We start from the raw sequence: 22,465 nt of genomic DNA on the forward strand, positions 1-22,465 counted from the left end.
TTCTTTTTGACATAATGAACATGCTCTAAAAGTGATTGTGGGGATGGTTGAACAAGTCTGTGGATATACTAAAAACTAATGAATTATACACTTTAAATGGGTAAATTATATGGTATGTGAATATCTCAGTGAAGCTTTTTTTTAAGGAAAAAAAAATTCTTCCTCCATATGAGGGACTGCCTATTGAGATCAGAATTGGTTCTTTTCTATAAAGAAAGAGATGATAAATGTTTTAGGCTTTGTGGACCACACAGTTTTTACTGCAATTACTCAGCTCTGCCACTGCAGCACATAAGTAAATGAGCATTCCCACTAGTATTATCAACAAGGAAATCTGAATTTCACAATTTTCATATGTCATGAAATGTTCTTCTTTCGATTTTTTTCAATGATTTTAACATGTAAAAACCATTCTTAGCAAGTTGGCCATATAAAAAGTGTTCTGGATTTGGCTCATGGGCCATGGTTTGCCAACTCCTGATCTAGATCCAAAATAGTCATATCACAGGAAAACATAAAAAAGACCTCCCTTTTTCTCAATAAATTACCTTTTAAAAGTAAGTCAATCTAATTACTTACTTTTAACTTGTCTTTTAAAGCTTCCTTTTCTGCCATAATCCTTCTTAAGTCAGATAACGCAAGGTCCTTCTCCTTTTCTATGAGACTGACAGTATTATGGGAGACTGTAGTTTGGGTAGAGTCTTGTCTGAGTGTGGATAATTCTTCCTGAGCCTTAAAGTAGGAAAAGATATAAATTAAAACACACTGGATATGCTCCCATTTAAAAAAAGGAGAACTAAACATATGCTACTTTTGTTCTCTTCCCAAATGCCACCAAAATGAGAGTAAAAGGATTCAAGTAATAATAGTAATAATTAAAACAAAAAGACAAGAAGATGGAGAGAAGTGCCAACCACAAAATTTTGAAAGACAAATAGCAGATGGACAACTACTAATTAAGTAAGCAGACCCAAGAAAGCTGAAATCTAAGCCAACTGCAGGAAAAGCCCAGAAAGTAGATCAATATGTACTGCAGAATCCCCCAAAAACTCCAAAAGTAAGAAAAGCTCCTTCAACTTGGCCTTTTAACTCATATATCTTTCTCTTCCTCTCAAAATAGCAATAGGATTTCATGGGAGATTGATATGAGAACAAATTTTGGTGATAAACACGATGCTTTGCTCAGACTCACTTTGCCTTCTGACAGCTGAGGCTTGTAACTGGTCCAACCTAGTGAATTTCCCCTCTCTATCCCTCAAAGCTAAGTCCTTAATATTCAATGTATCCAATTAGTTAGTGCTACCCACTGGAAGATACACATAGTCCAACATGATTGAATCCCAAGCAAACACTTGACTCAGAGTCAGGCTAAGACCCATTCAGTAGTTTGAGAAATAGGGAATTATCCCAAAGTGACCTGACCCATAGATAGGCTAGAAAAGAGGAAAAATAAATATGAAAAAACAATAGAAATCTCTGCTTTGGGCACAGGATGATAGTAGAAACTACTAACTATGAAGGAATATCCCTAAAATCCATATACTACAGTAATATAAAGGATATATATTGGTTCCATTATAGCTAACTGGTGTTACATAATCAATATCTTACTTCATTATATAAGACACTTAGTTTATCTCTTTCTGCTGTCAATAATTTAACATTGGACTGTATATCCACCATGTGCTTTTCAAATCTTTCTAGCATACGCTGAAGTTCGTCTCTTTCTCTTGTGACGAGATGGATATCTGAGTCGCAATCACCCTGAAACATAATTCAAGACAGAAGTTATCATTTCAAGACAATATTATTTCAAGATAATTCAAGACAGAATTACCACCACATGGTTGGCACAAGGATGCTGATGATGAGACTGACTGAAAGATGCTAACAGACAAAAAGAACACAACTTCCTTTAATGTAATTAAGGAACACAATTATTAATCTATAAGGAGAGCAGGAGAGAGAATGCTGGCAATACTGGGGCAAATTTCCAGGCCTTCGAGTTCCCAGCAAGAGACCCAGCTGCCACTGATCCTACTTGATTAGACCCCATCAGATGCTTCAAGTGTCCCTCTCCCCCAGTTGTTTATACTGCTGTTGTAACTCAAGTATATCCCCAGACCGGAAGCATGCAGTATCTGGGAACATGCAAGGCATGCAAATTTGGAGGTATATCCCAGACCTACTCAATCAGAAACTATGGGGGCAGGGCCCAGTAACTGGTTTATCAAGCCCTCCAAGTGATTCTGATTCATTTGGAGCTGGGAATCACTAGTTCATAGCCCTCTCCACAGGAGGAATCAAGCGGGTATGTGAATACCTGCTAACCTGCTCACCCAGCACAAGTAACTTAACAGCCTAGCACATTCCTCAGTGTTTTCTGAGACTAAATCCAAGATCAGTTTCCCAGGCATACCAGCCCCCAACTGTCCCAGCACCAAACCTATGTGAGCTCTATTTTTTCTGCAATCAGATAAATATAAATATTTCTACCAGACGGTGTACATTAGGATATTCACTGAATAAGCAAGTACTTCCAACATTCCTAAAACAAAATTATACCTATTATTTCAGTACAACTTAAAAAAAAAAACCATTAACTTCATAGTTATTGTAGAAAATAAATATGGTAAATGTACACTTCGGGTCTATGGCATATTAATGTTCAAGTACTATATGCAGAAGCTCCAGATAGTGACAATCTGGTATTTTGCTACATTGGAAAGCATCCTGATCTATGTTATTCAATATCTACTATGCACATACCATGTCCAAAGTACACTTGGTAAATGGTAAATATCCATGAAGTATCCTTCACCTGCCACTTGGAAATAAGTTATCCTCTTGGTTAAGCAAGAAAAGTCAAGGGAAAATGAATGAGATTAGCTATCTGGACACTTTGAAGGACAAAATGTATCTGTATTACAGGATAAAAGCAATTAGGGTGAGGACTTAATTAACATTTAAATAACGATAAAAGAAAACCTATGACCTTAACCATATTTAAATAAAAATATTTTTACAGAAAGGAGGTGGTATGCCTAGATTTTAGAAAAGGAGAGCTCAATGAATAAGGATTTGACAGTCTGTTTTCATTATTATCTAGGTCTCAGCTTAAACATCACTCTCTGTAAGGAGTCCTTCCAGATTCTCCAATCTAATTTAGATCTCCCTCTATATACTCTCATAGCATTCTGAATATTTCCTGTATTCTTTCCTCATTAATACTTACTATAAATGAGATTATAAAGTAATTTTCACAACTGGGTGTTTAATGTGTCTTTATCACTAAAACCAGAGATCAAATTGCCAACATCCACTGGGTCATAGGAAGAGCAAGAGAATTAAAAAAAAAAAAAAAAGAATCTGCTTCACTGACTGTGCTAAAGCCTTTGATTGTATGGATCATATGGATCACAACAAACTGTGGAAAATTCTTAAAGAGATGGGAGTACCAGAGCACCTTACCTGTCTACTGAGAAACCTGTATGCAGGTCAGGAAGCAATAGTTAGAACTGGACATGGAACAACGGATTGGTTCAAAATTGGGAAAGGAGTACATCAAGTTTGTGTATTGTCACCCTGCTTATTTAACTTATATGCTGAGTACATCATGCAAAATACCAGGATGGATGACTCACAAGCTGGAATCAAGACTGCCAGGAGAAATATCAACAACCTCAGATATGCAGATGTTACCATCCTAATAGCAGAAAGTGAAGAGGAACTAAAGAGCCTCTTTATGACGGTGAAAGAGGAAAGGGAAAAAGCTGGCTTAAAACTCAACATTCAATAAACTAAGATCATGGCATCTGGTCCCATCACTTTATGGCAAATAGATGCAGAGAAAGTGGAAAGAGTGACAGATTTTATTTTCTTGGGCTCCAAAATCACTGTGGATGGTGATTGCAGCCATGAAATTAAAAGATGTTTGCTCCTTGGAAGAAAAGCTATGACAAACCTAGACACAGTACTACAAAGAGAGATATCACTTCGCTGACAAAGGTCTGTATAGTCGAAGCTACAGTTTTCCAGTAGTCATGTATATATGTGACAGTTGGACCAAAAAGAGGGCTGAGAACCCAGGAATTGATGTTTTCAAATTGTGATGCTGGAGAAGACTCGAGAATCCCTTGGACAGCAAGGAGATCCAACCACTCAATTCTAAAGGAAATCAACCCTGAATAATCATTGGAAGGACTGATGCTGAAGCTGAAGCTCCAATACTTTGGCCACCTGGTGTGAAAAGCAAACTCACTGGAAAAGACCCTGATGCTGGGAAAGACAGAAGGCAGGAGGAGAAGGGGACGACAGAAGATGAGATGGCTGGATGGCATCACTGACTCAACAGACATGAGTTTGAGAAAGCTCAAGAAGATGGTGAAGGACAGGGAAGCCTGGTGTCCATGGGGCCGCAGAGAGTCAGATGTGACTTACAGACTGAACCACCACCACCACTAAAATGCAAAAGCCCTCAGAGACACAGGAGGTCCTTCTCACCACACCTTCAGTACTTAGCATGTAATTCAGTAAAATGAATGAATTCCCCACTTCGCTAAATGTGTCTTGTATGTATGTATGTATGTGTGTTAATAATTCCCTTTTATCACTCCATTTCTCCTAAACACACATGCACACATATACAAACTCATGTACACATACCCACAATGCTAGACTGAGGATAGGAAACAGGTCTTCTTTATCTTGTATCCTGGATGCCACATTCATAGCATGCTCTCAGTACATGTCTACTGAATTAAACCTAACTTTCTATCTACACCTGATGTGCTTGGGAGAAGGAAACGGCAACCCACTCCAGTATTCCTGCCTGGAGAATCCCAGGGACGGAGAAGCCTGGTGGGCTGCTGTCTATGGGGTCGCACAGAGTTGGACACGACTGAAGTGACTTAGCAGCAGCAGCAGATGTGCTTTAAACCAGCAAATAATAAAGAAATAAAACATTTACTAGGAATTAGATGTTATGTTGGACCCTTATATAATTATGTCATGTAATCTTCATAAGAGGTTGTAGATACATTCTTCACTTTGCAAATGAGGAAGCCAGGGCTCTATGAGTTAGATAACTTGTCTAAGGTCATAAAGCCAGTGTCTGGAGTTGAAGCTTCTAATAAGGTTTCCAACTCCAAAGCATTTCCCATTACACTATACCCAAAACTCACATTTGGAAATCTGTTAAGTACAATGTCAAAGAGACCAGTGCTGTCCCTACACAGACAACAGAGAACGATAACCCTATATGCAAAACAGAAAAAGAGATACGGGTGTACAGAACAGACTTTGGGACTCTGTGGGAGAAGGCGAGGGTGGGATGTTCTGAAAGAACAGCACTGAAACAAGTATCCTATCAAGGGTGAAACAGATCACACCAGCCCAGGTTGGATGCATAAGACAAGTGCTCAGGGCTGGTGCAATGGGAAGACCCAGAGGGATGGGATGGAGAGGGAGGTGGGAGGGGGGATCAGGATACGGAACACATGTAAATCCATGATTGATTCATGTCAATGTATGGCAAAAACCACTACAATAATGTAAAGTAATTAGCCTCCAACTAATAAAAATAAATGAAAAAAATTACCGATACAAAAAAATGTCAATATTTTTTCTGAGTTGCAGCAATCCCAGGAAACTCTGCCCAACAATTTGCTATAAAAAGCAGGGGTTGAAAACACAGCCTGTACCAAATCGAGCTTGAGAGAGATCTATGCTGTCTGCCAACAACTGTTTCTAAACAAGTTTAAAACACCCAGTTTTAGCCTGGAATTTACTCCTTAGTTCACAGCACTCACAACTGTCTTACACTCCACCCATTTCACTCATGTACATCACCCATTATTCCCTACCACGCCTGAAATTTACTACTGGGACTCTAAAATGCTACCAAGGTCCCAACTTTCTAAACTTTACAAAATGAATCATGTCAGGTATCATTAGAACATTTCAAGAAATTAAATAAGATGAAGGGGGGAAGGCCCCTCCTAATTTTACCAGTACCTTACCCGTATCTCAACTTGCCTTTCAACCATGAATTCACACCAAGCAAACAAATCCAATATTTAAAAGTACTGAGACACTTACACACTCAGTTCTACTTAATAAGTTGATTAAACTAATCAACATTTTTGAAAAAGACTGTCCCACACAATGAAGGTGATCAATTCAGTGATTTCTTTTTCTTGATTCCTAAGTATATACAGAGCTTCAAAAACAACTCAGGACACATAAATTAACTTAACTGTATATTCCCACCAATTCATTGGGCTCTTATCAGATAACAAAGCACAGTGGTTAAACTAACACTCTAAATCAAATTCAGCCACAAGCCAATGAGGTTAAAAAACAGTCTAATCAGAAAATGTCTCAAAACCATCTGGCAGTAGGTAGAAGATCTTCAACAAAAAGTTGACAGAGTTGGTAAATGCAGCCAAGTCTAAAATCAAATGTCCTGAGTTTTAATGACTGTACTTCCAACTTCTCTAATTTTATTCAGTATGTAGATAATGTGAGGGTCATAGAAGCCTCCAGGAATCCTCTAACTCCAACGTTTAAAAGAAAGAAGAATCTGGGCACTGTAAAAGCAGTGCTAGGGGAAGGTTCATAGCAATACAGGCTTACCTCAAGAAACAAGAAAAAAGTCAAATAAATAACCTAACTCTACACCTAAAGCAACTAGAGAAGGAAGAAATGAAGAACCCCAGGTTTAGCAGAAGGAAAGAAATCTTAAAAATTAGGGCAGAAATAAATGCAAAAGAAAATAGAGACCATAGCAAAAGTCAACAAAGCTAAAAGCTGGTTTTTTGAAAAAATAAACAAAATTGACAAACCGTTAGCCAGACTCATCAAGAAACAAAGGAAGAAGAACCAAATCAACAAAATTAGAAATGAAAATGGAGAGATCACAACAGACAACACTGAAATACAAAGGATCATAAGAGACTACTACCAGCAGCTCAATGCCAATAAAATGGACAACTTGGAAGAAACGGACAAATTCTTAGAAAAGTATAACTTTCCAAAACTGAACCAGGAAGAAATAGAAGATCTTAACAGACCCATCACAAGCACAGAAATCGAAACTGTAATCAGAAATCTCCCAGCAAACAAAAGCCCAGGACCAGATGGCTTCACAGCTGAATTCTACCAAAAATGTACAGAAGAGCTAACACCTATCTTATTCAAAGTCTTCCAGAAAATTGCAGAAGAAGGCAAACTTCCAAACTCATTCTATGAGGCCACCATCACCCTAATTCCAAAACCAGACAAAGATGTCACAAAAAAAGAAAACTACAGGCCAATATCACTGATGAACATAGATGCAAAAATCCTTAACAAAATTCTAGCAAACAGAATCCAACAGCATATTAAAAAGATCATACATCATGACCAAGTGGGCTTTATCCCAGGAATGCAAGTATTCTTTAACATCTGCAAATCAATCAATGTAATACACCACATTAACAAATTGAAAGATAAAAACCACATGATTATCTCAATAGATGCAGAAAAAGCCTTTGACAAAATTCAACATCCATTTATGATAAAAATTCTCCAAAAAGCAGGAATAGAAGGAACATACCTCAACATAATAATAAAAGCTACATATGACAAACCCACAGCAAACATTATCCTCAATGGTGAAAATTGAAAGCATTTCCCTTAAAGTCAGGAACACGACAAGGGTGCCCACTCTCACCATTACTATTCAATATAGTTTTGGAAGTGTTGGCCACAGCAATCAGAGCAGAAAAAGAAATAAAAGCAATCCAGAGAGGAAAAGAAGAAGTAAAACTCTCACTGTTTGCAGATGACATGATCCTCTACATAGAAAACCCTAAAGACTCTACCAGAAAATTATTAGAGCTAATCAATAAATGAGAGCTAATCAAATAAATAATCAATCAATAACCCTAAAGACTCTACCAGAAAATTATTAGAGCTAATCAATAAAGACTCTACCAGAAAATTATTAGAGCTAATCAATAAATGTTGCAGGATATAAAATTAACACACAGAAATCCCTTGCATTCCTATACACTACCAATGAGAAAACAGAAAGAGAAATTAAGGAAACAATACCACTCACCATTGCAACAAAAGGAATAAAATACTTAGGAGTATATCTGCCTAAAGAAACGAAAGACCTATATATAGAAAACTATAAAACACTAATGAAAGAAATCAAAGAGGACACAAATAAATGGAGAAATACACCGTGTTCATGGATTGGAAGACTCAATATTGTGAAAATGAGTATACTACCCAAAGCAATCTATAGATTCAATGCAATCCCTATCAAGCTACCAATGGTATTTTTCACAGAACTAGAACAAATAATTTCACAATTTGAATGGAAATTCAAAAAACCTCGAATAGCCAAAGCAATCTTGAGAAAGAAGAATGGAACTGGAGGAATCAACCTGCCTGACTTCAGGCTCTACTACAAAGTCACAGTCATCAAGACAGTATGGTACTGGCACAAAGACAGAAATACAGATCAATGGAAAAGAATAGAAAGCCCAGAGATAAATCCACGAATCTATGGACACCTTATCTTCGACAAAGGAGGCAAGGATATACAATGGAAAAAAGACAACCTCTTTAACAAGTGGTGCTGGGAAAACTGGTCAACCACTTGTAAAAGAATGAAACTAGAACACTTTCTAACACCATACACAAAAATAAACTCAAAATGGTTTAAAGATCTAAATGTAAGACCAGAAACTATAAAACTCCTAGAGGAGAACTAGGCAAAACACTCTCTGATATAAATCACAGCAAGATCCTTTATGACCCACCTCCCAGAATATTGGAAATAAAAGCAAAACTAAACAAATGGGACCTAATGAAACTTAAAAGCTTTTGCACTACAAAGGAAACTATAAGCAAAGTGAAAAGACACACTTCAGAATGGGAGAAAATAATAGCAAATGAAGAAACAGACAAAGGATTAATCTCAAAAATACACAAGCAACTCCTGAAGCTCAATTCCAGAAAAATAAATGACCCAATCAAAAAATGGGCCAAAGATCTAAACAGACATTTCTCCAAAGAAGACATACAGATGGCTAACAAACACATGAAAAGATGCTCAACATCACTCATTATCAGAGAAATGCAAATCAAAACTTCAATGAGGTACACACCAGTCAGAATGGCTGCTATCCAAAAGGGGTACATGCCAGTCAGAATGGCTGCTATCCAAAAGTCTACAAGCAATAAATGCTGGAGAGGGTGTGGAGAAAAGGGAACCCTTTTGCACTGTTGGTGGGAATGCAAACTAGTACAGCCGCTATGGAGAACAATGTGGAGATTCCTTAAAAAACTGGAAATAGAACTGCCATATGACCCAGCAATCCCACTCCTGGGCATACACACCAAGGAAACCAGATCTGAAAGAGACACGTGCACCCCAATGTTCATCGCAGCACTGTTTATAACAGCCAGGACATGGAAGCAACCTAGATGCCCATCAGCAGATGAATGGATAAGAAAGCTATGGTACATATATACAATGGAATATTACTCAGTCATTAAAAAGAATACATGTGAATCAGTTCTAATGAGATGGATGAAACTGGAGCCCATTATACAGAGTGAAGTAAGCCAGAAAGATACAGACCAATACAGTATACTAATGCATATATATGGAATTTACAAAGATGGTAACGATATGCAGGACAGAAAAAGAGACACCGATATATAGAACAGACTTTTGGACTCTAAGGGAGAAGGCGAGGGTGGGATGATCTGAGAGAACAGCATTGAAACATGTATATTATTAAGTGTGAAACAGATTGCAAGCCAAGGTTGGATGCATGAGACAAGTGCTCAGGGCTGGTATACTGGGATGACCCAGAGGGACGGGATGGGGAGGGAGGTGGGCGGGGGGATCAGGATGGGGAACACATGTAAATCCATGGCTGATTCATGTCAATGTATGGCAAAAACCACTACAATACTGTAAAGTAATTAGCCTCCAACTAATAAAAATAAATGAAAATAGAAAGAAAGAAAAATCTAAAGAACCCAAATGATAGTCATAAAATTTTGAAAATAATTAAGACCTAAAATGAGGACATGTTTTTATTCATCATCGTTAACCTTATACATCTTTAGACCATCAAGTTGCAAACGTGATTGTAGTGGACAAAGGGGATGATCTGTCCAGTGCTCACTGCCATTTTTTACCCCTTCCTGTTGCACAGTTATCATAGAAGATGCCTGGTCTGTACAATGTGGCCTGCCTTTCTGACTGGTCCAAGGATGGGAATGGCCTGAAGCCACGTAGCCTGCCATGGAGACAAAGCCATTCTACTTAAAGAGATAAAATGCAGATGATACCAAAAGTAAAGATTAGAAAGAGAGGAAGTGTCCAGCAACATGAGTTCCTGGATCCAGTTTCTGGAAGCTCAGATGCCCCTGCACTCTTCCCAGATATATAATGAGCTATTCAATCTCCCTTAATTTCCAGCAATCAGTACCTTACACGTTGTTCTTAAGTAGTTTTCCTAATTAACGCAGTGCTCCTAAAGTCACAGACTACAAAAAGGTCACAGAAGACTACAAAAATGAAAATTAAGAAAGACTTCTTAAAAATAAGTATGAATAACATTACATTATTACAATAATAAACCAAAAGTTTGCTCATAAAGCTCTTTTTTGCCTTATCAAACACTCTCACAAAGAGATATTACCTTTTCTAGTGTTTTAAATACTGGAATTTTTTCACATGTAGAATGACTTCTAGAGCAAGATCTTCGCTGTATTATATGTTGGAGCTTTTCTAGTTCTTTCTTATAAAAATCTCGTTCATCTTCTATACCTTTCAGAAACGTATCTAAACGAGAAGGTGACTTGTCTCGTCGTTTTATTCCGTGTTCTAGTCTCATCCTCTCAATTTCCACAGTAAGTTCTCTTTCTGCAAATTAAAGCAATAAAATCTTAAAACAATGTTGCATATAAAATGTATAATCAGCCAAATAAACTATAACAATAATTTTTACAATGAAAGCTACTAAAAATCATTAGCTGTTTTGCATATCACCTACAACTGCCAAATATCAAAGAGGTAAATGCTGAAAGGAAAAGATTAAAAAAAAAAATATTAAAAGTTTAAATAAAATCCAATAAGTCAAGTCCTGCTTTTGTCATATACAAGTCTGGGTACTATACAGTACTACACAGTGAACAATAAATTATCACATGGTACTTACTCTCTGATGACCTGAAAATGCACTAAAAGAAAATTTACCTGTTAAAACTGGTTATAATATGCATGACTTTAACATGAAGCTTAAATTTAACATAGCATACACAGAACAACTAGTCTTTCCTCACACAAGCACAATTACTAACTTTTACCATAGAAATGACATTTTCAGGAGTCAAAAGTAGCCTGTGCATGCATGCACACTAAGTCGCTTCAGTCGTGTCTGACTCTAGGCGACCCCATGGACTGTATGTAGCCCACCAGGCTCCTCTGTCCACAGGATTCTCCAGGCAAGAATCCTGGAGTGGGTAGCCATGCCCTCCTCCAGGGGATCTTACCAACCCAGGGATGGAACCCCCATCATTCATGTCTCCTGCACTGGCAGGCAGGTACTTCACCTCTAGGACCACCTGGGAAGCCAAAAGTTGCCTAATATTGGCAATTTTGTATAGTTCAATCTAATTTAACTGATGTTCTTTACAATTCAAAAGCATGAAGTGATTTTCAAGACATATTCCAATTCACTTACCATCTTCTTTCATTCATTTGACAGATAATTATTGAGCATTTACTGTAGGTCCAGCATGAGCTAAGAATACAGTATGAAAAACATGTCCAAAGTCAAATAATTATTCTAATTGTAGCAGGACAAGAGTCACGAAAGAACAGTATGCAATACAATCCAGAGGATGAACAGCAGAATTCATTCTAAGGGGTGACCAGAGAGGTTAATAAAGCAAGAGAGCTGAAGGAATGGGCAAATGCCTTAAACGGTCAAATAAACTGATGAATGAAAAGCGTTCACTGTATTTAGCACAATGGAGGTGACTGGTGACCTTAACGAGAGCAGTTGTATTGGTGAAGTAGAGGACAGAAGCAAACTGGAGTGGACTGAGGTGCTAAATGAAGAAGGAAATGGCAACCCACCCCAGTATTCTTGCCTGGAGAATTCCGTGGACAGAGGAGCCTGGTGGGCTGCCGTCTATGGGGTCACACAGAGTCAGACACGACTGAAGCAACTTAGCAGCAGCAGCAGCAGCAGCAGCAGAGGTGCTAAAGGACAGAAGGTGATCAAGCAGAAAAGCAGGGATGAATGACTTTTCAAGATGTAAAAGCTATAATGAGGAGGAAAGAGTAGCTGGATAGGGATGGGCCACAGTTTCTGCTTTAGAATGGGAAAAGGGAAAAGCATGTTTGAATACCATTGGGGAAAAAACAGTACAAAGGCTACCGTTATCAAAAAGAGATAATATGTAGCATTTTAGAGTGAGAGAGAATGGGACCTAGAGAACAGATGGAGGCAGTGGCCCATCACAAAAGCCAAATGGCCCCACTCTAACAGGGAAGATAAGGATGGACAGGTTCAAGATCTGGGGACAGGAAACGTGGGATGCCTCCCTGATGGCTTCTATTCTTTTAGGAAAACTGGAGGTAAGATCATCTACTCAGAATGGGTTTACTGAGAATGAAAAACACTTGAACATGTTCCCGCAGAATGGGAGATCAAGCAGTAAGGAATATAGAGTAAGATCTCCATACCTCACTGAAGGGGGCGCTGTGGTTCGGGGCCATGTAACTTCCAGTGCTATTGCTACTGTCTGGGGCACACGCTTGCTCCTAGGAAGAAAAGTTATGACCAACCTAGACAGCGTATTAAAAAGCAGAGACATTACTTTGCCAACAAAGGTCCACTTAGTCAAAGCTATGGCTTTTCCAGTAGTTATGTATGGGTGTGAGAGTTGGACTAAAAAGAAAGCTGAGTGCCGAAGAATTGATGCTTTTGAACTGTGGTGTTGGAGAAGACTCTTGAGAGTCCCTTGGACTGCAAGGAGATCCAACCAGTCCATCCTAAAGGCGATCAGTCCTGAATATTCATTGGAAGGACTGATGCTGAAGCTGAAACTCCTACTTTGGCCACTTGATGCAAAGAACTGACTAATTGGAAAAGACCCTGATGCTGGGAAAGACTGAAGGCAGGAGAAGAAGGGGACGACAGAGGATGAGATGGCTGGATGGCACCACTGACTCAATGGACATGAGTTTGAGTAAACTCTGGGAGGTGGAGTGGACAGGGAAGCCTGGCGTGCTGCAGTCCATGGGGTCGCAAAGAGTAGGCTACAACTGAGTGACTGAACTGAACTCAACTGGGGCACAGGCAAGCAGCGCTTAGCTGCTCTCATGTAAATGTTTTAGCTGATCTACGGCTGGATTTTGGGTAGGAGGATGCATTCAAAACACAAAGAAACAAGAGAGTTTCAGGTATCTGAAAGATTATGCTAAAATGGCAAGATAGAGATAGCATGAAAGGAAGTAAAATTGCAAACTTTCATATGTAGGCCTAAGCATTTAACAATATATGAACTCATTTAATCCTCCTAACAACCTTTTGGGTTAGGTGCCATCTTAACCACAGAGATAGGGAAGCTGAAGCAACATTAAGGAACATGCTCAAGTCAAACAGCTGGTTAAGCAGACAAGGGGTCAGATAGATTATCCCCATGGACGCTGAGGAGCCTAGGGTACAGCATCTTCTTAAAATAGCACACTGGCTTTCCTTCACTTCCTCAGACACATGGAGTTTGATGGCACCAGGATTCTGCACTTGCCATCCCCTCTGCCTGGAAGATTGCCCCAGACTGTCATATGGCTTGGTGTCCAGCACTAAGCCCTTTGATCAGATGATCTCTAGCATACCCTCCCATTTTATTTAATACCCTTACCATCTGAAATTAATTCCTTCACTTATGTGCTACCAGTTTGTCTCCCTAACTAGATTAAAGCCTCCACAAGAGCAGTCGGCCTGTGTATCTTGTTTATCTTTATACATCCCAGCACTACAGGCTCATAAACATTTGTCAAATGAATGAATGAATGAATGCTTACATGTTCCTTAAACCAATTCATTTAGGATAAGGTACCTGGAAGAAAGTTAGCCTATTTCAAGTATGTAAGTGTGTGTGTGTGTGTGTACCTGAAGGTGATAAAACTGCATTTACTTAAAAAGATTCTGTACTTCAATTTCCCACTATTTCATAATGGTCTTCCTCATAGTCTTAATTCTATTATCCTGTGTCTCAAAGAAATATAAATTTTCATTGGAAAATATTCAACTGGGGTTCCCTGTACCAACTAGTCAGAATTTAAAAGGTTCCTGTAAGGTCCTTGAGGGAGAGAGATTTTCTACTATATCTCAGTGCCTAGTCTGGTTTCTGATACACCGCAAACACTCAACAAATATTTATTGAATCAATGAATGAAAAAGAAACATCATCTACTACTCAAAACATTAAGAGGAAATCACACTTCTTAAGTTATTAACATTTTATATTTTACCTGTAACTGCAAAACTTTCAATTTTTTTGTTAAGTCTTTGCTTTTCTTGTTCAAGCTGATGAACAACAGTTTCCAGGTCTGATTTTATAAGGAGTTCATCATTCAGCCTCTCCTTTTCTTTATGACATAAGCTTAATTCCTGAAAATTTTAACACTAAAATTAAGATTTCTAGAAACTTTACAAAACATGAAAGCACACTTATTTAAGAGTAATTCACATACACACACTTTTAGTCAGTCGAATATATACCATTTCAATTAAAGTTAATTCTCAATTGAGGCTAAAAGCATCATAAAACCCAAACTCAACAGTGCTCCCTTCTAAAGTAATAGAATTATTGGATTTTATTTTCTTTTAATTTGTTTAGCATATTGTCTTTCAAAAAAGTGAATATGACTTGCTCAATAAAAAATTTTAAAGCGTTTTTATGTTTAAAGAAAAGCAAAAGTAAAGACAGTGCTCTGAGACCACAGGTATACATAAGCACAGACGGTGCTCTGAGACCACCACCGGTATATGTAAGTGAAGACAGTGCTCTGAGACCACCACGGGTATACGTTAAGTGCAGATGGTGCTCTGAGACCACCACAGGTATACGTAAGCGCAGACGGTGCTCTGAGACCACCACCGGTATATGTACATGAAGACGGTGCTCTGAGACCACTACGGGTATACGTAAGCGAAGACGGTGCTCTGAGACCACCACAGGTATACGTAAGCGAGAACGGTGCTCTGAGACCACCACGGGTATACGTAAGCGCAGACGGTGCTCTGAGACCACCACAGGTATACGTAAGCGAGGACGGTGCTCTGAGACCACCACGGGTGTACGTAAGCGAAGACGGTGCTCTGAGACCACCACCGGTACACGTAAGTGAAGACGGTGCTCTGAGACCACCACGGGTATACGTAAGCGAAGATGGTGCTGAGACCACCACGGGTATACGTAAATGCAGACAGTGCTCTGAGACCACCACGGGTATACGTAAGTGCAGACGGTGCTCTGAGACCACCACGGGTATACGTAAGTGCCGACGGTGCTCTGAGACCACCACGAGTATACATAAGTACGGGGTTATTCTCAGTTTCACCTACACAGTGGGGGTAAGACCAGCACCTGGACACCGAGGAGTCATCTATGAATGATTCATCTACAGATCCATCTATGGATGATTCTATGAGTGTGAAACACTCTGTACAGTGTCTAAGACATGGCAAGTACTTAATAAATGTTAGCTAATAATACTGTTAGCATTTATCTTAAAAATACATAACATGTAATACCAATGGAAAAAATAAGAAAGGTCAGAAAGTAACTACATCTTGCTGTCAGGCAACAATATTGAAACTTGGTCACAGTTCTGAGACAATATTATAAATCACATACAACTGCAAACAGTGTGCATTACAAACAGCAGTGAACAAACAGCAAAATTCCCTGTCCTCACGGAGCTTACCCTATAGTGAAAACATCATCAAAACATCTACTTTACGTTTCTTGACTTCATGGGACAATTTTACGTGTCTATGAAACTCAAAAGTGGACAACATCTAGCAGGTTTAGCTAATTATTCAGTGTTCCGCTGAACTGACTACCTGATAAAGTAGTTGGATAAAAGAGTCATTGTGATACGCTGTTCATAATGAACATAACAGAGTGAAAAACCAGTTAAGTATCTGAACACCTACTATGAGCCAGTGTATCACAAAAGGCTTCACTTTTTAATTTGCCTCATGACTGCCACAGAGTATTACTACTAGACTGTAAAAAGAGTGTAGTAATGAGAAAACTTGGAAGGTAGTATTAGTCTTTGTTTCCAACATTAATGGAGACTCATCCAATTTAGCAGGCTATTAAAAAAGTCTCAATAATCTATCAGGTGACTACCTAGGAATTTCTACCTGTACACAAAACATTCTTTCTGCCGGTTCTAGGCAATAAGATTATATCTAGGTTAGGCTACACCCAGGTTTATGCTGGGATGATTACTAGTTGTCTCATTTGAAGACCACCAGAATGAACAATATGACTAGTAAGACGGTTTGTACTTCCAAGCAAAATAATTAAAAGAAAACTGAGTTCTTTTTAATAAAGGTCAACAATTTTATCAAGTAATTATCAGTTTTTACTTTTAATATTAGTAAAATGACGAGTCATGAAGTCATTTAAGTAATATAAAATTCCTAACAGGCTTTCCAAATTTGAGTGTAACTTGCTACCTATGTTATATGAGATTAAAGAAGTATACAAATATACATACTGACTGAAATAAGTCAGAGAAAGACAAATATCATATGGTATCGCTTATTTATGGAATCTAAACAATGGGTACAAATGAATTTATCTACAAAACAGATATACAGTTATAGATGCAGTAAACAAACCGACGGTTAGCCGGGGGTGAGCAGGGAGAGGCATAAAGTGGAGACTAGGCGTGACATGTACATACTGCTATATGTAAAATAGGAAATTAATAAGGACCCCCTGTATATACACACTGCTATATGTAAAATAGGAAATTAATAAGGACCCCCTGTATAGCTCAAGGAACTTTACTGAATACTCTGTAATGGCCTCTATACATAAAAGAATCTGTAAAAAAGAGTGAATATATGTATATTATAACTCACTCACTTTGCTGTGTATCTAAAACTAACACAACATTGTAAATCAACTCTATTACAATAAACTTTTTTTAATTTCTAGAAATATAAATAATATAAATATAAAATATAAAAATAAATTAAAATAATATAAAAAACCAAATATATAATACAATGGGATATTACTGGCCATAAAAAAGAAGTAATGATACATGCTACAATATGCATGAATATTGAAAACAATGGGTTAAGTGTAAATCACACATAAAAGGTCTACATATTGTATAATTTCATTTACATAGAATATCTAGAATAGGCAAATTATAGACTACAGAGACAGAAAGCAGATTAGCTGCTGTCAGAGGTTGAGCAGAGGAAAATGAGGACTGACTGCTAATGGGTACGAGGTTTCTTTTTGGAGTGATTAAAATGTTCTGGAATTAGTAGTGATGGCTGTACTACTTTGTATCTAAACCAAAACCGCTGTACACTTAAAACAGTAAATATGATAGATAAATTATATTTAGCAAAAAAATGTAAAATAAAACATAAAATTTTTAATGAAAATTCTAGCAATTCAATACAAAACCTACTCACCAGTTGAAGTTTTCCCATTGTTTCTTCAAGATTCCGCATTTCAGAAAGGTTTTTTTTAATCTCTTTCTAGGAATAAAAAGCTTATTAGGTACATACCTAAAAGTCAAGAATACTTAACGCTAGGTGACAGTGAAGATGAGGCCAAGTCATTTTTGAGTAATTCATGTTCCCTGCCATCAGTGAGAGCCAAAGCTTCAGCCAGCTCTAGGCCTCAGTTTCCATGAAGAGGACACAAAGTTTAGCTTTCTCTTTAATTTCTGGTATCCTGAATGCTTATAGGGACCTATTTGTAACATGTGCAACAAGAGAGCCACTTGAAAATCTTCTGTCTGTGTACTTGTAGGACCTTTCTTGAGCCTTGATGTTTAGGATTCCTCTTATGGCCCTGTCATTTCCTGGCTTTCCGACCCTATTTGCTCTTCCAGCACCCACTACTATCAACCTGGGCTTGTGCTCAGCGCTCAGCTGTGTCCAGCTCTTGGCTACCCCAGGGACTGCAGCCCGCCATGCTCCTCTGTCCATGGAATTCTCCAGGCAAGAATACTGAAGAGGGTTGCCATGCCCTCATCCAGGAGACGATCAACCTGGACCCTCTTAATGGCAACTGAGAGTGCTGAATGCCAAGGTTAAAGTATTATGACCTAACAGGAATCTTTTACTCAGCCAAGTTGTCATTCTCAACTACTGCCCATGTGACATGTGAAACTGTTCAGTATGTTGTGCACACATGAGAGAACATGCAAAGAAAGTAGAAAAGGAGAGCAATGAGATACAGAAATACTGCAAAGAAACCAAAGTCACAAAAGCAAAATTAAAACTGCACTAATCGAGACTTCCCTGGTGGCCCAATGGCTAAGACTCCATGCTCCCAACACAGGGGGCCCAGGTTTGATCCCTGGTCAGGGAACTTGATCCCACGTACCAACTAAGACTGGTAAAATAAACAATTTTTTAAAATTGCACTAATTATGTTTTCTTCATTTTCAAGGTTGTTTTGGCTATTCTGGGTCCCTTGAGATCCATATGAATTTTTGGATTTTTTCCTATTTTTGTAAAAAAAATATCCCTGGGATTTGGAGAGGGATCACACTCAATCTGCAGATTATTTTGGGTAGTGGGGACATTCAAACAATAAAGTCTTCCAATCCATGAACATAGGATATCTTTCCATTTATTTTTGTCTCTAAATTCTTTCAGCAGTGTTTTATAGTTTTCAGTATATAAGTCTTTTGCCTCCATGATTAAGTTTATCCCTAAGATCTTTATTCTTTTTGATGCTATTGTAAACAGGATTATTTTCTTAATTTTCTTTTTGGATTTTAATATAGAAATGCACCCAGATTCCTATGCAATGATTTTGTATCCTGCAAGTTTGCTGAATTTATTAGTTGTTTTTTTTTTCATTGGCATCTTTAGGGTTTTCTGCACATGATATCATCTCATCTGGAAACAAAATTTTACTTCTTTATTTCCAATTTGAATGCCTTTTACTTCTTTTTCTCGCCTAATTCCTCTGGCCAAGACTTCTAGTACTATGTTGAACAGAAGTAGAGAGAATGGACATCCTAGTCTTGTTTCTCATCTTAGAGGAAAAGGTTTCAGTCTTTCACCACTGGGTATGATGTTAGCTGTGGGCTTTTCATATATGGCCTTTATTATGTTGACGTCGTTTCTTTCTATTCTACTAATTAATGGCGATGACACTGTATAAGATTAATTCATTTTAGTTTGATGTAAAGTAGTGACCTTAAAACTATTAATAGGTTATACTCATACTTGGGATAATATAAAGATTATCCAAGTATTATGCAAAACTATCATATACGTACAGTTTTACAGAATCAATATCTGGATTCTTAATTTGCAAATATCTTTCTTAAAAATTATCTACCTGAAAACCTGTGGTCTAGGTATCATGTGAATTCTTCTTTCCCACCTACCCTCCCACAATTGCCTTTTGCCCACTTTTCAAAAGAAAGGCAAGCTTCTAATTTCATACTATAATATCTCTACATATAAAAAACTTCTGAAGTACCAGACAACACCTGAAATGTTGGGGCTGGTCAAAGCCTTTTATTAAGATGCTATTTTCTCCCATTATATCTTACTAAAAGTTGTATTTTCAGTACAATTTTACTTCTTTATCTGATAAGTACCAACATTTGTGCTACATCTGTCACTTTGATCCATTGACTACTAATAATTATAATGATAACACTTTTTACAGGAAAATGCTAACATTCTGAACCTTACAGTCACAGGACATTTTTAAATTAAAAAAATTTCAATTCATGTATGTTTTTAATTGCACAGACATTTGATAGTTATCATAAAAAGATATTCAAGCATAAAATATGTTACAATAAGATACAATTTTGTGGGGATTTCAAGAAGGGTCATTTGGATTCTACTGGCTATATTTATAAGAACAATATGACAATTTTAAGAGCTCAATGTTTACAACTGATTAGAAATTACATCCTTTGCATCTATTTAAAGATGAAAAATGTTAGCTACCAACTTAAAAATGTGCAAGGACATACATAATTTCAAAAAATACCTTTAAAGGGTTCATGAGCACATAATGACCTAGAGGACAAACTTCAGAAGCCTGCTCATAATGCAGAGAAAGGACAGATGAAAATCTTGAGTGAAAAGAGGAAGGAATCTGGAGAATTGCCATAAGAATAGATGTGCTTCAGAAAGACATGCGAACAACTGGAGAAAGTGCAAACATGTAGAGCATGTAAATAACACTTTAAAAAAGCTTGAATTACAAAACAAACCAAAAGACCTGGATGGGATATCAAAAGAACTCAAGTTCACGGCACTCTAGGGGAATTAACGAGCGCCCCCACAGACGTACCTTTGCTTCCTCAAGTTCTTTGTCGGCAGTCTTGAGCACTTCTTCTTTATGTCTTTCCAACTGCTGTGCTAACTGGTCTATTTCAGTTAATTCCTGGCAGAGTTTTTCATTTTTGTTACTTAAATTAACAACTTCAGATGTTACTGTCTCCTTGGTTTCCATAAGCTCTTGTATATGCTTTTCCAGGTCTTTATTAGCTTGCTGAAGAAAGTCAACCTATATGGAATTTGTAATTCATAAGTCAATAAATTGGAAAATTATCAAATACTGAACTTTCAAAATACTTCAAAATACTGTGTTTTTTAAAATACTGAAACTTAAAACTCCAGCTATTTTACATTTTCAAATTTATATTGTTTTGATTTGTAAAACTGCTGATGAGTGGTTTTGTAAAAATATATATATGTCTTCAGTTTTCAAGCATGGAAGGAAAGGATAAGTAAAAAATTTGTGTGAACCTTTTCCCAATATAGAGCTCTAAATATACGACAAGATTACCACTATGATGATATCAGTCTGGAGTGCGGTACCATACAGTAGCCACTGGAGTGCGGTACGGTAGCCACTAGCATCTGCACATGGCTGCTAAGCACTTAAAATGTGGCTAGTCCAGAGGTGTACTATAAATACAAAGAGGAGTCCAAAGACTCAGTACAAAAAAATAGTACAATATGCCAATGATATTTGACAACACTGACTACATGTTGAAATGATAACATTTTGGATATATTTAAGTAGATACATTATTAAAATTAATTTCACTTGTTTTGTTTCTACTCTTTTTAATCAGACTACTAGGAAATTTTAAATGACATATGTGGCTCATACCCTATTTCTACTGAACAGCACTGCTCAAGAGCTATGCTAGTATTTGGGACTTAATCTACTCTGGCTGCAGTCCAGGCAGCAGTGATATCTAAATTTCTAAAGATCCTATGGAAACAACCTGATGTCCTTGACAGATGAATGGATAAAGATGATGTTGTGTGTGTGTGTATGTGTGTGTGTGTGTGTGTGTGTGTGTGTGTGTGTGTGCGCGCGCGCGCACAACAGAGTATTATTCAGCCATAAAAAGAAGGGAATAAAGTCACTTACAGACACATGGGCAGATCTAGAGATTATCATATTAAATGAAGTCAGAAAGAAGACAAATACCAGGTGATATCACTTATGTGTAGAATAAGAAAAATACAAATGAACTTACTTACAAAACAGAAACAGACTCGAAGACACAGAAAACAAATTTATGGGTACCAAAGGGGAGAGGGGATTGGGGAGGGATAAATTAGGAGTTTGGGATCAGCAGATACAAACTCTTGTATATAAAATAAACAAGGTCCTACCATATAGCACAGAGAACTATATTCAATAACATGTAATAAAACATAATGGAAGGACTTCCCTAGTGGTCCAGTAGTTAGGAATCCAGCTGCCAAAACAGGGGACATTAGCTCAACCCCTCATCCAGAAACTAGGATCCCACAGGCCACGGGGCAACTAAGCCTGAAAAATGCAACTCCAGAGCCCGCCCGCTGCAACTGCTAAAGACTGGGCCCTGGAGCTCAAGCTTGGCAAGAAGAGAAGCCGCCTCCGCAAGACGCCGGTGCGCTGCCTAGAGTCGCCCCGGCCTTCGGAACCAAAGCCCACATGCAGCACAGGAGACCCAGTGCAGTTAAAAACAAAGAGACACAATGGAAAAGAATATGAAAAATAACACAGATACAATACGGATAACTGAGTCACTTGCTGCATGCCAGAGAGTAACACACAGTGACTCAGCTGTGCTTTAGTTAAAAAAAAATTTCTAAAGGTCATTTGTCATGTTTCACGAAGT

The 22,465-nt window shown here is 37.8% G+C and overlaps 1 protein-coding gene across 4 annotated transcripts in view; it reads right to left on the minus strand.

Annotated features, from left to right (window-relative positions):
• The window catches only part of CEP135 (centrosomal protein 135), a 76,312-nt gene that overhangs the window by 38,899 nt on the left and 14,948 nt on the right, over nt 1-22,465 (minus strand). For 3 of the 4 annotated variants that reach the window (XM_061145909.1, XM_061145908.1, XM_061145911.1), the window contains exons 8-13: nt 20,632-20,847; nt 17,766-17,831; nt 14,564-14,702; nt 10,716-10,939; nt 1,612-1,764; nt 580-732 (exon numbers count right to left, since the gene is read on the minus strand). In XM_061145909.1, coding sequence (XP_061001892.1) covers nt 580-732; nt 1,612-1,764; nt 10,716-10,939; nt 14,564-14,702; nt 17,766-17,831; nt 20,632-20,847 — 951 coding nt within the window. The remainder of the gene's footprint in view (nt 1-579; nt 733-1,611; nt 1,765-10,715; nt 10,940-14,563; nt 14,703-17,765; nt 17,832-20,631; nt 20,848-22,465) is intronic. The other variant, XM_061145910.1, reaches the window with a different exon arrangement.

The sequence above is a fragment of the Dama dama genome, chromosome 6 (genome assembly GCF_033118175.1).
Source record: "Dama dama isolate Ldn47 chromosome 6, ASM3311817v1, whole genome shotgun sequence".
Lineage (NCBI taxonomy): Eukaryota > Metazoa > Chordata > Mammalia > Artiodactyla > Cervidae > Dama > Dama dama.